We start from the raw sequence: 13226 nt of genomic DNA on the forward strand, positions 1-13226 counted from the left end.
TCTAGTCCAGCCTGTCTATCCTCCTGTGTTGATCCAGAGGAAGGCAGAAAACCCCAAGAGCAGAAGCCAATTAGCCCTTTTGGGGAAAAAATTCCTTCCCAACTCCCTAATGGCAATCAGACTATTCCCTGGATAAACCTCTAATAGTTCCTACCTGCCTGTATACCCGGATTAATAATTAACCTAAGATTTATAACCTGTAATATCCTTCCTCTCCAGAAAGACATCAAGTCCCCTTTTAAACTCCTCTATGGATTTTGCCATCACCACTTCCTCCGGCAGAGAGTTCCACAGTCTAACTGCTCTTACAGTAAAGAACCCCTTTCTATGTTGGTGATGTAACCTGCTTTCCTCTAAATGTAGCGGATGTCCTCTTGTTACTGTCACAGTCCTGGGTATAAACAGATCCTGGGAGAGATCCTTGTATTGTCCCCTCATGTATTTATGTAATCATCTCCGATGCTCCAATCAGCATCCGATAGCATCTGCGGTGATACCATGCCGTGACATTGCGATGTTCGGTGATCTCACGCATGCGCACTGTGTCCTCGGACCCCGAGATGCCAACTACTGCCAACCAAGAGTATGTCATCACCTGATGACGTGGAAGCGACCCGCTGTCATGGTAACGGTGCGCAGCAACAAGGGGGCATATTACCCAATACACGGTAGGGTTGCGAGAGCATCAGAACTATCAGAGCTATTAAAGCCCAGACTGGAGTTGATGTTACAAATCAATTATAGATGGTATACATTTATGAACATTCACATTCCCTCACTACATTATTTTGTAATGTATGTCGTATGATATGTTATATACAGTTTCTGTCAATCGACCATGATAATATCCTTTGGTAGAGATTAAGACTGATGTTATTCATCTAATTATTTACCCAATCTCTTATTTATTACCACATAGCTGTTATTTGGTTTCTTATTAATTTAATGATGGCTCAACATATACTCACTATTCTTATGAGATCCAATATTTAAAATTGGTGGATAGAAATGTTATCTAAGTGGTGTTTCCTTAGATGTCATATAGGCACCACATCTCAGACCATATCAGATATCATCTGAAGATATACAGTGTCAGATACTGTATATATCAGATATTATATAAATAAACCTATTGAGTTAGGAATAAGTCAGGGCGAGGGGACTATGTTGGCAAAACCATTCAGCAACTGCGTAGACGGGTATTGGCACATATTGGCAACATTAGTCGAGGGGAACATACCAGCCTGGCCACACATGTGAGAGACAAACATAATAATAACCTTGATGCTATAAAATTTCAAGGTATAGAGGTGGTCAGAGACAATGGAAGGAGAACAATAGCAGGTCTCGGCCTAGAATTGGACTTGCAATGTGCAAGCTGCCGCACATCACCTGCACCGCGTGTCCGTGCGCTGAGTGATGCGAATGGTGCCTGATAATGTCTGCTGTCACTTGCTTTTGGCCATGTAAATACGGCCTGAGGCCGGCTTCATACCAGCTAATGGGAATTTGTAAACGGATGAGCGCCGAGTACTTGTGGAATGAAAGTTGTTTTTTTGCATACGCATCAGGGTATATATTTTTGGTTTTTTCCGCACACAAGGCATTTATGCATCCCAAAAAATATGCACTTATGCTCCCGGCCTTCGGAATGGCTAACTAGTCTAATGTAGTCAAGATGTGTTCTTTTCCTGCGCAATTATGCAGCGTATCACTCATTAGCTAATGTATTGCGTACACATTTGCGCATCACCATTGAGTTCTATGGGGAATTATGGCGCCCAAATACATTGGAAGATAGAACAGGTGTATTGTTTTGTGTGACAAACATGTGCAGGAATAAATATGTGCATGTAAATAGATTGATTGAAACCAATGGGTTCTTCTCACTGTGTAATGTGCAGAAACTGTGCATGCACAAACACGGCCGTGTGAGGCCAACCTAGGGCAGGTCAAAAGTAGTCAGAAGAGCTCCAGTCAGATGGTATAAGACTCCACAATGGCTTCATGCCTACAAGCTATCTCCCCACTATAAATGCTGGAGATGTAACTCAGCTGAAGGCTCCTTTAAACATATATGGTGGGACTGCTCGGTCATAGCTGATTTCGGGAGGGATGTAGGGGACATGGTGAGAAAGCTTAAACCAGGTCTTTCCATCTCCGCTGAGATGGTACTTATATGGAAGCCTTCTGCAGATTTTCATCCACTTAAGGACAGACTTCTGGCATCTCTCCTAGATGTGGAAAAGACTCTGAGACCGCTCATGTGGCTCCACAAATCACCACCAACTGTCTCTCAATGGAAAGCTAAAGTCAACCTAATTTTCAACCTTGAAGAGCTTTCTAGCTGGAATAGGGGCACACATGATGGATTTATTGTAATCCAGGGCCCCTGGAGACAAATCGCCCATTCCTCTTTCCTGTGGAATTAGGCCTAAATTCTCAAGGTTCTCCACCTGTTCCTACAGGCAATTATTCAGCACACCTAGGTTCCTGTGCCAGTCACTCAGTGATGAGTACCTCGGACGTGAAAACGAACGGGAGTCAAAAATGGACAATCATTTACATTTGGACAATCCCCAAGAAAAACATTTCTTGATTCTCTTACCCCTCCCCCACCCCTCCCCCTATGGCTCCCCTTTCCCTTTCTTTCCCCTTTTCTTGCCCCCCAATTTCTTTCTTCCTCCCTCGCAGGTCACCTTTTGACTTGTGTGGGTGTTGGTTTCTAAGAGATGCTTGATTATTATATCTTGTTTATAAATGTTTATCCACTTTATCATCTACTGATGGTCTCCATAAAGTTATTACTCTAGATATCATTCTCCCCGCTGGAGAATCTGTATGTTCAAAATGGAAAATCTCAATAAAAATTTCATTTGAAAAAAAAAAAAAAAAGTGAACTTGTAAACTAGATTTCACCAATTATAGTCTACTTGCAATGAAGTCCATGCTCTGAAAAAAAAACAAACCGAGGTTCCAGAAAACTGTTGTCAGTCATTCCTTCCACTGGTCATCCAAATACAAAATGCAGATGCATTTGCAGAATGACAAACCTCCCCAGGTGAGAGGCATGGGCCCTCTTTATGTGTTGCTCCAAATTTTCATTTTTTTTTATTTTAGAGTTTTTTGTTGTTTTGCAGTTTTTAGACTGTTTACCTGCAGCAGATTGTCCGCAGGGAAAAATCCACTGCAGATTTTAGTGCCAAGTCGCATAAAAATTTGCATGAAAATTTTGATGCAGATTTCACTGCCTCATTTAACCCCTTAGTGACAGAGCTTTTTTGCTTTTTTCCATTTTGTTTTTTCCTACTCCCTTTTAAAAAATCGTAACTCCTTTATTTATCCATCTATGTCGCTGTATGGGGGCTTGTTTTTTGCAGGATGAGTTGTATTTTTCAATGGCGTTATTAATTGTAATATATAATTTACTGAAAAACTTTTAAAAAATTCTAACCGGAGAGAAATGGAAAAAAAAAGGACATTCCACCATTTTTCGGTGCGTCCTGTTTCTACAGAGCACAAACTGCAACAAAAGGGACCTGATATTTTTATTCTATGGGTCAGTACGATTACTACGATACAAAATTTATATAGTATTTTTTTTGCTGTAGTACTTGTATTTTTTTTTTTAAGATATTTAATTTTTTTCAATTATTTTCTGCGGTCATTTTGTGCGCACAATAACTCTTTTATTTTTTTGTTGACGTAGTTGAGCAAGGGCTCATTTTTTGCGGGATGTCTTGTAGTTTACGATAGTATTAATTTGGAATACATACGACTTTTTGATCGCTTTTTATTGCGTTTTTTCTGGGAGACAGGGTAACTAAAAAAGTGTATTTGTGGCGTTCTTTATTTTTTTTTTTGGACGACGTTCACCGTGCAAGAAAAATAATGCATTACTTTGATAGATTTTTTAATAATAGATATGGCTAAAGGGGGGTGATTTAAACTTGTATAACTTTTTTTTTTTTACAATTAAAAAAACTTTATTGATTTTTTTTAAACTTTACTTTGAAGTCCCCCTGGGGGGACTTTAACATGTGATCCTTTGATCGCTCCTGCAGTATGACGTAATGCTACATCATTACGTCATACTGCTTTTCACAGGCAGTCTATCAAGCCAGCCCACGGGGATGGCTTGATAGGCAGTCTGTTAATGCAGCCCTGGGGTCTTTCATTAGGCCCCCGGCTGCCATGACTCCTGCATGGCTCCCCAGATCTCACTGCGGGGGGGCCGTGCGGGACCCCCGAACAGCGTTTGGGGGATTTAAATGCCGTTGTCAGAATTGACAGCGGCATTTAAATGGGTTAATAACCGCGAGCGGCCGAGCGCGGCTATTGCCCACAGGTGTCCACTGTAATAAACAGCTAACACCCGCGCTGTATGGAGGGAGATAGCGGCGATACCTCCCTCCATACACGTCCTGCAACAGCAGGACGTAGTTTTAATATAGCGCCGTCATTAAGGGGTTAAAGAAGTCACCCCCCCACCACCACAACTGAAATTCCACAGCATAAATGGGCATGCTGAATATTTGAATTATGCGCTGTGTGTCAATTCAGCAAAGATTTCTTACTGCAGCATGTGAATGAGAAGATTGGTTCTGATCTCGTTCATGTGGCTCGGACTGTAGATGCTGTGGATTTTCTGTGAAGGGCCTAAACATATGGGCGTGTTTAGTCTCATTATACAACCACAAACATCATGTCACGTAATGAATAGAGATGAGCGAGCACACTTGTCCGAGAATTAGGGTAATCGAGATACTCGTTACTCGAGACGAGCACCACGCGGTACTCAAGTCAATTCCATTTCCTTCCCTGCATGTTTAGCGCCATTTTCTAGCCAATAGACATGCAGGGAAGGCATTACAACGTTCCAGCCCTATCCCACCCCCCTGCAGTGAGTGGCTGGCGAGATCAAGTGACCGCCGAGTATTTAAAGTGGGCCCGCCCGCAGCTCGCCACAGACACAGGCTGGCAGAGATCAGGGAGAGTGCTGCTGCTATAGGGAGAGTGTTAGTGTAGGTCCTGTCTACAAGAACCCCAATGGTCCTTATTAGGGCCACATCTGACCGTGTGCATTACTGTTGTGGCTGGCTGGGAGCAGTTTTGCACAATTCTGTTTTTTCCATCTCGGGCTGTGCAGGCTATTACAGCTATAGCATTCTCAGTCTGCAGTCTATTATACAGAGTATAGGGAAAGTGCTGCTGAGATAGGGAAAGTGTTAGTGTAGGATCCTGTCTACAAGAACCCCAACGGTCCTTCTTAGGGTTACCTCTGACCATGTGCATTTTACTGGGTGGCTGCTGGGAATTGTAGTGCTTCCATTATACTACTGCGCAGCTAGGCCTGTTTGCAGCCTTCCGTTTTTTTGGGTTTTTTTCTGGCAGCAGTTTGCGTTAAAATACCGCTCTCAGCGTGAAAGTGCACGCAAATAGTTCCATACTTATTTATACCGGTCTGTGTCTGCAGTGAATTAGACACACAGCGTCGGGCCAGAGCCACTTCTACAGGTGAAAGTGATATACACTATACAGCCTCTGTCCTCTGTCCAAAAAAAAACACTAAAGCTCCTTTGTTGGGCTACATCTGACCATGTGCATTTTACTGGGTGGCTGCTGGGAGTTGTAGTGTTTCCATTACACTACTGTGCAGCTAGGCCTGTTTGCAGACTTCCGTTATTTTTTTTTATCAGCATGGGGTCTAGCCTGGGCATTGGTGCCACTTCCAGAGCATGTCCTGGCCAGGGCATTGGTACCACTTCCAGCACAGGTCCTGATGTATGCTGGGGCGCTGACTCCAAATCACCATCATCAAAGACCAGGAAGGACCAGATTGGAGGTAGGACCCACTCAGGTAGCAGAGGGAGTGGTGGATATCCCACTAGATGCTCCACCAGGTGAGGAGCGAAGTAGGCAGATTGCAGACTTAAGGAGCTACTCTTGTACACCACAATCCATGGGGGCAATAACTGTCTTGATTGTGGGGCAATGCAGTGGAAGACATCATGGTGGGTTCAATTTCCTTGGGTGGTTGGGCTGTGGCGGTGGCGGGGACAGCCTCAGGTCCACATTTCCAGGAGGTACTCCTGGAGCTCTGATTTGAAAAAGCCACTGAGAGTTCACTGATGGGTAGCCATTATGATGGTATCATAGAGTGGTGCAGCAGCTCCTCTATCCTCAGAGTCTTCTTTACTGCTGCCCATTTCCTGTGGAGTTCTGACACCAAGTAACAAAGTATCCACCCCTTGATGGGTCTTGCCTTCTTGCACACAGCTGTTTTTTGCAGGAGGTTGAAACCTCCCCTTTTTGACTGCAATGAAAGCACAGTAAAAATTTGTACATGTGCCAGCACCATCTTGGGGATCTATGGCACAGTAAAAGTTAGCTAATCATCCTCTGTTGCACCAATAAGGCAGTAGCGTTCTACAAAAACAGCAAACGGTCTTTCAGAATTTCAGCAGGAATAATGTTGGTCCATCTCATCAAATAAGTCTTTATTTCCCTCCCCGCAGCGCTGCACACACTGAGCTCCGTCTCACCGGCGTTACAGCAGCGGGTACATAATCTGTAAAACAGAAGGTTCCAACTACAGTTCAGTTTTAATCTTCTCTGCCAGTAACTAAGGCCCATTTTACACGGGTGAGCGTGATATCGGGCCGCGAAACTCTGGCCTGGTATCTGCATGCTAATGTGCAAATTCCCTGCAGACGTATTAAAAACCCCTCTCATCATTTCACAGAAATAGTAATCATCCGGGGCGGCTCAGAAGAGGATCGAGAAGTGCTTTGCAACTTTTTCAATGGGCAACATCGCATCGTGTGCGCATCTCATGCTCTACAATGTGTTTTCCAGCCCCATTGAAAAGAATGGCCAAGGTATTCCGGGGTAATGCCCAAAGACAGGAAGTGTCGGATTTTTTTCCCGCACTGCAATGCCCTCAGGGCTTCTTTACACAAGTGTTTTCAATGGGTTCATTCTCACTTTCGTGTGCGTATTTTGCTCACATGAAGAAAAACTGCACATTAGGAGTCTATGGTGGAAGGGCAAGCGATACCCATGCATTTGAACTGCACAATCTTCAGGGCAAATAGCACAGTAAAATGCACAGATGCACTTGTGATATAGCGACCTTCACTGTACAAAAATGTAAACTATCCCGTGCATTTTTGCGCTTATTCCCATGTGAGGGGCCCTCAGGGATGAGGCTGTATGTAGCTGCCTCTTAACCAACTGTATGCAGGTCTTGCTACACCTAGTCTGCTCTCTTCGTTCAACTTTTATTCACACTGAAGGTTCTGGAACTGAACAGGGATTTTTATAGACTTCTGAGCTCCTTTAACAACATAAAGCAGAATAAACAGTTTAACACGACTTTCTCAGAATTACATTAGGACTTTTGTAGTGACAAGTCTGGGTCCCCACAAGCTATAGCTGCTGCACCCAACAAATTCTACTACATTCGATAATCTCACACCTGCTGCATTCGACAAGCCCAGCCCTGATTAGTAAAATTTCTACTATTTGCATTCTTTGAGTTCATATAAAGACCTGCAGTCATTTTGCATCTCCACTTGCTTTGCACATCATAATATCAGTTGTCAGTTCAGCAGTGGCCGGTGTAAGCTGTCATAAGAACGGGATACTAATGGATGACCCTTTGACTCTATCCGTAGGATATCACATCCTCATCTTGGCAGTAGGACTTTCCTTTCTGGCCGGATTTCTTATCAATGTATTTATTGTAGCTGTGAACATCTCTGAGTGGAGGAAAGGAAGAATGATATCCACAGCCGACAAAGTCATCACCTCCCTTGGGATTTCCAGGATGGTCTTCCAGGTCACATGCCTGCTGAATGTTTTTTGTGACATTTACTTCTATAGACTAAGTGTATTATTTTTTGCATCAGTTTTGTTTTTTGAGTTGTCTTCCGTCTACTCCAGCATCTGGTTGTCCACTCTGCTCTCTGTCATCTTCTTCTTGAAGATCTCAACCTTACACAACCCCTTCTTCTTGCGACTGAAGATCCTTGTGTTGAATAGAGTCCTCCTTCTGATTGTGGCATCCATTGTGGTGTCCATCAGCTTTGCTTTCGCCTATGATTGGATGAATACCTTCAAAATCCCTCATAACTCAACCCAGGAGACATATCTCAATGGCTACACTGGCTTGAGAGTCCTAACTCTCATATTCTGGTGCACTGGACCTCTTCTCACCTATTTCATTTCCTCGATCCTGCTCATTATCTGTCTTTACAATCATGTGAGCCGAATGAGATCGGGAAGGAATAGAACAAGTCATCTGGATACTTACTACAAGACAATCAAGTTCACCGGATTCTCCCTTTTCAGCTCCACTGTCTATATGATCATTGATCTGACTTATACATACTGGTATGATGCATTTGGCTTACTGGGAGTTTACTTTATTTGGCAGATTTTTCCCACCCTCCATTCCATTTATCTGATCTCTGTGACGACTAAGCTACGGATTCAGGTCTCCAACATGGTCCACATGCTGAGGAGACAAGGTGGTGACCCCAAAGCTCCAGTGGAGACAGTCTTCCAGTAATAAGAAGGAAGAATAAACCTTCTATACCTATACTAAATGAAATGATCAAGGTTTGTAGTTCTGTTAGGTTTGTAGGAAAGGGGAATGGAATACAAGGATTAGAATTGTATAGTAGTGCGGAGCTTCTTATTCTACGCTGAACACTCTTTACAACATTATTTACCTCCAGAACTCAGAAGAAGTTAGGCTGAATTCATGTGAGCGCAGCGTTTTTGCAGAATGAGCTATGCTTTTTTGCGTAGGCTTTGGTGTATTGCGTGTGTACATTTTGCATACACAAATATACACGCAAATATGCTCATGTGAATCTGGACTTAGAAAGTTCATTATGTTCTCAGGCTTGTGGTAATTAGCATTAGAGCAGCTTCAGACAGATGTATTTGTGTGCGCTAAACATATGTGTATAATGTTTCTAAGAGATGCTTTATTGTATCTTGTTTATAAATGTTTATCCACTTTATACTATCTATTGATGATCTCCATAAAGTTATTACTCTAGATATCCTTCTCCCCGCTGGAGAATCTGTATGTTCAAAATGGAAAATCTCAATAAAAATTTGATTTGAAAAAAAAAAAAAAGTGAATTTGTAAACCAGATTTCAACAATTGTAGTCTACTTGCAATGAAGTCCATTCTCCGGAAAAAAAAAAAAAATACAAAATGCAGATGCATTTGCAGAATGACAAACCTCCCCAGGTGAGAGCCATGGGCCCTCTTCTATGTGTTGCTCTAAATTTTCATTTTTTTTAATTTCTGTAGTTTTTTGTTGTTTTGCAGTTTTTAGACTGTTTACCTGAAGCAGATTGTCCGCAGGGGAAAATCTACTGCAGATTTTAGTGCCAAGTCGCATAAAAATTTGCATGAAAATTTTGATGCAGATTTTACAGCCTCATTTAAAGAAGTCCCCCCCCCCACCACCACAACTGAAATTCCACAGCATAAATGGGCATGCTGAATATTTGAATTATGCGCATTGTGTCAATTCTGCAAGGATTTCTTACTGCAGCATGTGAATGAGAAGATTTGTTCCGATCTCGTTCATGTGGCTCGGACTGTGGATGCTGCGGATTTTCTTTGAAGGGCCTAAAACATATGGGCATGTTTAGTATCATTGTACAGCCACAAACATCATGTCACGTAATGAAATGAAACGGTTTAGTTTCACAATGTGGTTTCATTTTCATTATCGGGATGCTCACACATCAATAGCACGGTGATGCAGCATACGGCACCTGAAAGCTGCAGGATTGTTGTCAGCCCAGAAATAAGCCCAGATTCTGTCAAGACCAGCAGGAGGAGAGTACACTGAACCCAAAGTGAACCCCGAGGCTAGGGTAAGTTACAAGCACTATTAGGAGGTTATGCAGGCTTGTGAAAGAGAGTAGCTACGGTCACCAAAATTAAGTCACTCTGATTAAGCTGCTGGCATATTTTCTGATATATAGAAGAGCTCCCTGGACTTGCGTAGAGATACACCATTGGAGATACTGTGAATTCTACAAGGACTGGCCTCTGACTTGCTTGTCCCACACTAAACACCTTGGTCTACCAACACAATACGTGCCAGGGGGTCAGGATAGTGCAAAGGATTGGTATGTCAAACAATAGTTTTTGATACTTTTTTGTAATAAAATATATAGGTTCGGTGAATGGTGAAACATGCTGCAAGCAGCTCCTTATGTGCAGATTAGAGATGAGCGAGTATACTCGCTAAGGTACATTACTCGAGCGAGTAGTGCCTTAGCCGAGTATCTCCCCGCTCGTCTCTAAAGATTCGGGGGCCGGCGCCGGTGACAGGTGAGTTGCGGCGGGGAGCACGGGGGAGTGGGGGGAGAGAGGGAGATCTCCCCTCTGTTCTTTCCGGCTCTCCCCCGCTGCTCCCCGACCCTCACTGGCCCCCGAATCTTTAGAGACGAGCGGGTAGATACTCGGCTAAGGCACTACTCGCTCAAGTAATGTGCCTTAGCGAGTATACTCGCTCATCTCTAGTGCAGATCCTTTCTGCAGCAATGCATTTCTATGTAGTTCTAGATGACACTTATCTGTATGGCTTTAATCTGTTATATTTAGTGGTCCTTTCCATTTACGGTGTTTTACACTGTAATTTGCTTCAGGATCATAACTGACCTGTAAAACCAGTCATCATTGGGCGATAAGAGAATGTAAGTACTGGCTTTAGCATTTAGCAATTGTATATGTTCACATATAGATTTGGAATAATACATCTGCCAGGTCAACTGCAGCTTTTAGAATAATTTTCTGATTGCTGAGTTGGGTAAGATCATCCTATGACAGTCGTTTGGTGTCTGCTCATGATCAGCATATGCTGCAGTGTTTTTGTATACATACCTTTTACATTCCCTTTTCACAACCCCTTCACCCTTTTCTCGCATGAGACACATGTACAGTTCTGAATCCAGCTACGTTCCACAGAATTCAGAAGAGAGGAAATAGAAAATGTGGAAAATCAAATACTGATGCACAACTACTTAGGGCTAATGGAAACTGAAACAGCGAGTCTTGAAAATGTTGCTGAAGTTCCCATTGCTAATGCAGATTTTGAGTTTTTCGTAGATGGCTCCAGATATTGTGAAATGGGCAAGGAAAAACAGGATATGCAGTGGTAACCAACAGCAAGGTAATTGTACAGAAACCACTCCCTCCTGGTGAGTCTGCACAGGTGGCCAAGTCAATGGCACTCACTGGAACTTGTAGACTGGCTGAAAGTAAGATTGTTAACCCCTTAAGGACATGGGCTATTTTGGCATAAGCACATAATGATTTTGGGGGGATTTTCATCTCCACTTTTCAAAAGCCATAACTTTTCCAGTCTACCTGGCTGTAGGAGATCTCTGTTTTTGAGGGGCAAACAATATTTTTTATTAGCACCATTTTTTGTTACATATAATGTGTTGCAAAACTTTTATAAATTTTTGGGGGGCACATAAATTTGGCCTTTTTTTTTTTACAGTTGTAACCATGCAGCATAAATGTGTAAGCACAATGTAGTGCTACAGGTATATTCTTGCTTTCCAAAGAAGGGGGAGGTATTCAAGCTGCTCGGAAAATCACAAGGCACACACATTTTGTGTAATTAACTAATTCTCTCTTTTATTCCTCCAACCACTGGCGTAACTATAAGGGATGTGGTTGTATCTGGGCCCAGGATCCTTAGGGGGCGCATAAGGCCTCTCTTTACTATATAAGGAGCCCAGTACTATGAATAAAGCATTGTAGTTGGGAGCCCTGTTTTAGGCTTTGCATTGGTGCCCAGGAGCTTCAAGTTACACCTCTGCCTCCAGCAACCTGAGAATTTATAGACTTCAAACAAAAGATGAGTTTAGGCGACACCTTACTTATAAATATGTATAACTTATTACAATTCAATTATTATCATTGGTTATTAAACTCAGCAAGAGCAGTGGAGTCAATCTGTAGGAATTACTTCCAGGTCACACCCTGTCTGAATACTGTTATCTGTAGCCTGTTTAAGTATACTTCTCCCTCATTATGATCTGCAATTAGTAGTGTTTGGCAATCAATCAAAGCTTACGTGAAGATTATAAATTCATATGTTTGATATATACACATATTATATGCACATCAAGATGACCCTTATTTTTTAACTTTCCAGTTAAGTTTAGCTCCCATCCCCCTATCTCATTCCAATCAGCAACAAAAAACAATCTGTGCAAAATTTTAGCTCAATTGGAGAACTGTGAGGCCATCCTCATCGACCATGAAGTTTTGAAATTTTCACCTGGAAATTCATTTTTTCAGATACATTTTTTCTTTTTAGTTATTTTATTTATTATCACTTGTAAGCACTAGTAATTTAATGACAATTTTCCAACAGCGGTAAGGCAAATATGGCTCAAGTTATGTGGGAAGCAGACAAAGGTGAAAAAGAGGTAGAACAAGAAAATAAATTGAAGAGGCACATTCTGCACCAAAATGATTTGTCTTACTTTACAAACATCATAGAAATCATAGACTGGCAGAGTTGGAAGAGACCTCCGGAGTCATCGGGTCCAACCCCCTGCTCAGAGCAGGATCACTAAATCATCCTAGACAGATGTCTATCCAGCGTTTCTTTAAACACTTCCTTTGAAGGAGAACTCCCCACCTCCCGTGGAAACCTGTTCCACTCATTGATCCCCCTCACTGTCAGAAAGTTGTGTTTTGTGTTTCCTCCCTTTCAGTTTCATCCCATTGCTTCTAGTCTTTCTTTGTACAGATGAGAATAGGGCTGATCCCTCCGCACTGTGACAGCCCTTCAGATATATGTAGACAGCTATTAAGTCTCCTCTCAGCCTTCTCTTCTGCAAGCTAAACATTCCCAGATCCTTTAACGGTTCTTCATAGGACATGATTTGCAGACCGCTCACGATCTTGGTAACTCTTGATAACTGAACTTGCTCCAGTTTGTCTATGTCTTTTTTAAAGTGGGGTGCCCAGAACTGGACCCAGTATTCCAAATGAGGTCTGACTGAAGAAGAGTAGAGGGGGATAATGACCTCACGTGATCTAGACTCTATACTTCTCTTAATACATCCCAGAATTGTGTTTGCCTTTTTTGCTGCTGCATCACATTGTTGACTCATGTTCAGTCTATGATCTATTAGTATACCCAAGTCTTTTTCACATGTGC

At 42.4% G+C, this 13226-nt stretch overlaps 1 protein-coding gene across 1 annotated transcript; it reads left to right on the forward strand.

The window, feature by feature from the left end:
• The first annotated feature begins 5700 nt into the window (after positions 1-5700).
• On the forward strand, positions 5701-8575 carry LOC136606953 (taste receptor type 2 member 13-like). Its single transcript, XM_066589019.1, has 2 exons — positions 5701-5845; positions 7680-8575. The coding sequence occupies exons 1-2, from the start codon at positions 5701-5703 to the stop codon at positions 8573-8575; spliced, it is 1041 nt and encodes a 346-aa protein (XP_066445116.1).
• The last annotated feature ends 4651 nt before the right edge of the window (positions 8576-13226 follow it).

The sequence above is a fragment of the Eleutherodactylus coqui genome, chromosome 1 (genome assembly GCF_035609145.1).
Source record: "Eleutherodactylus coqui strain aEleCoq1 chromosome 1, aEleCoq1.hap1, whole genome shotgun sequence".
In the NCBI taxonomy this organism is placed as follows: domain Eukaryota; kingdom Metazoa; phylum Chordata; class Amphibia; order Anura; family Eleutherodactylidae; genus Eleutherodactylus; species Eleutherodactylus coqui.

Coding starts and splice junctions, on each gene's coding strand:
- LOC136606953 (XM_066589019.1), top strand. CDS start 5,701: ATGGGGTCTAGCCTGGGCATTGGTGCCACTTCCAGAGCATGTCCTGGC. Junction 5,846..7,679: donor CAGGAAGGACCAGATTGGAG/GTAGGACCCACT, acceptor CTCTATCCGTAG/GATATCACATCCTCATCTTG.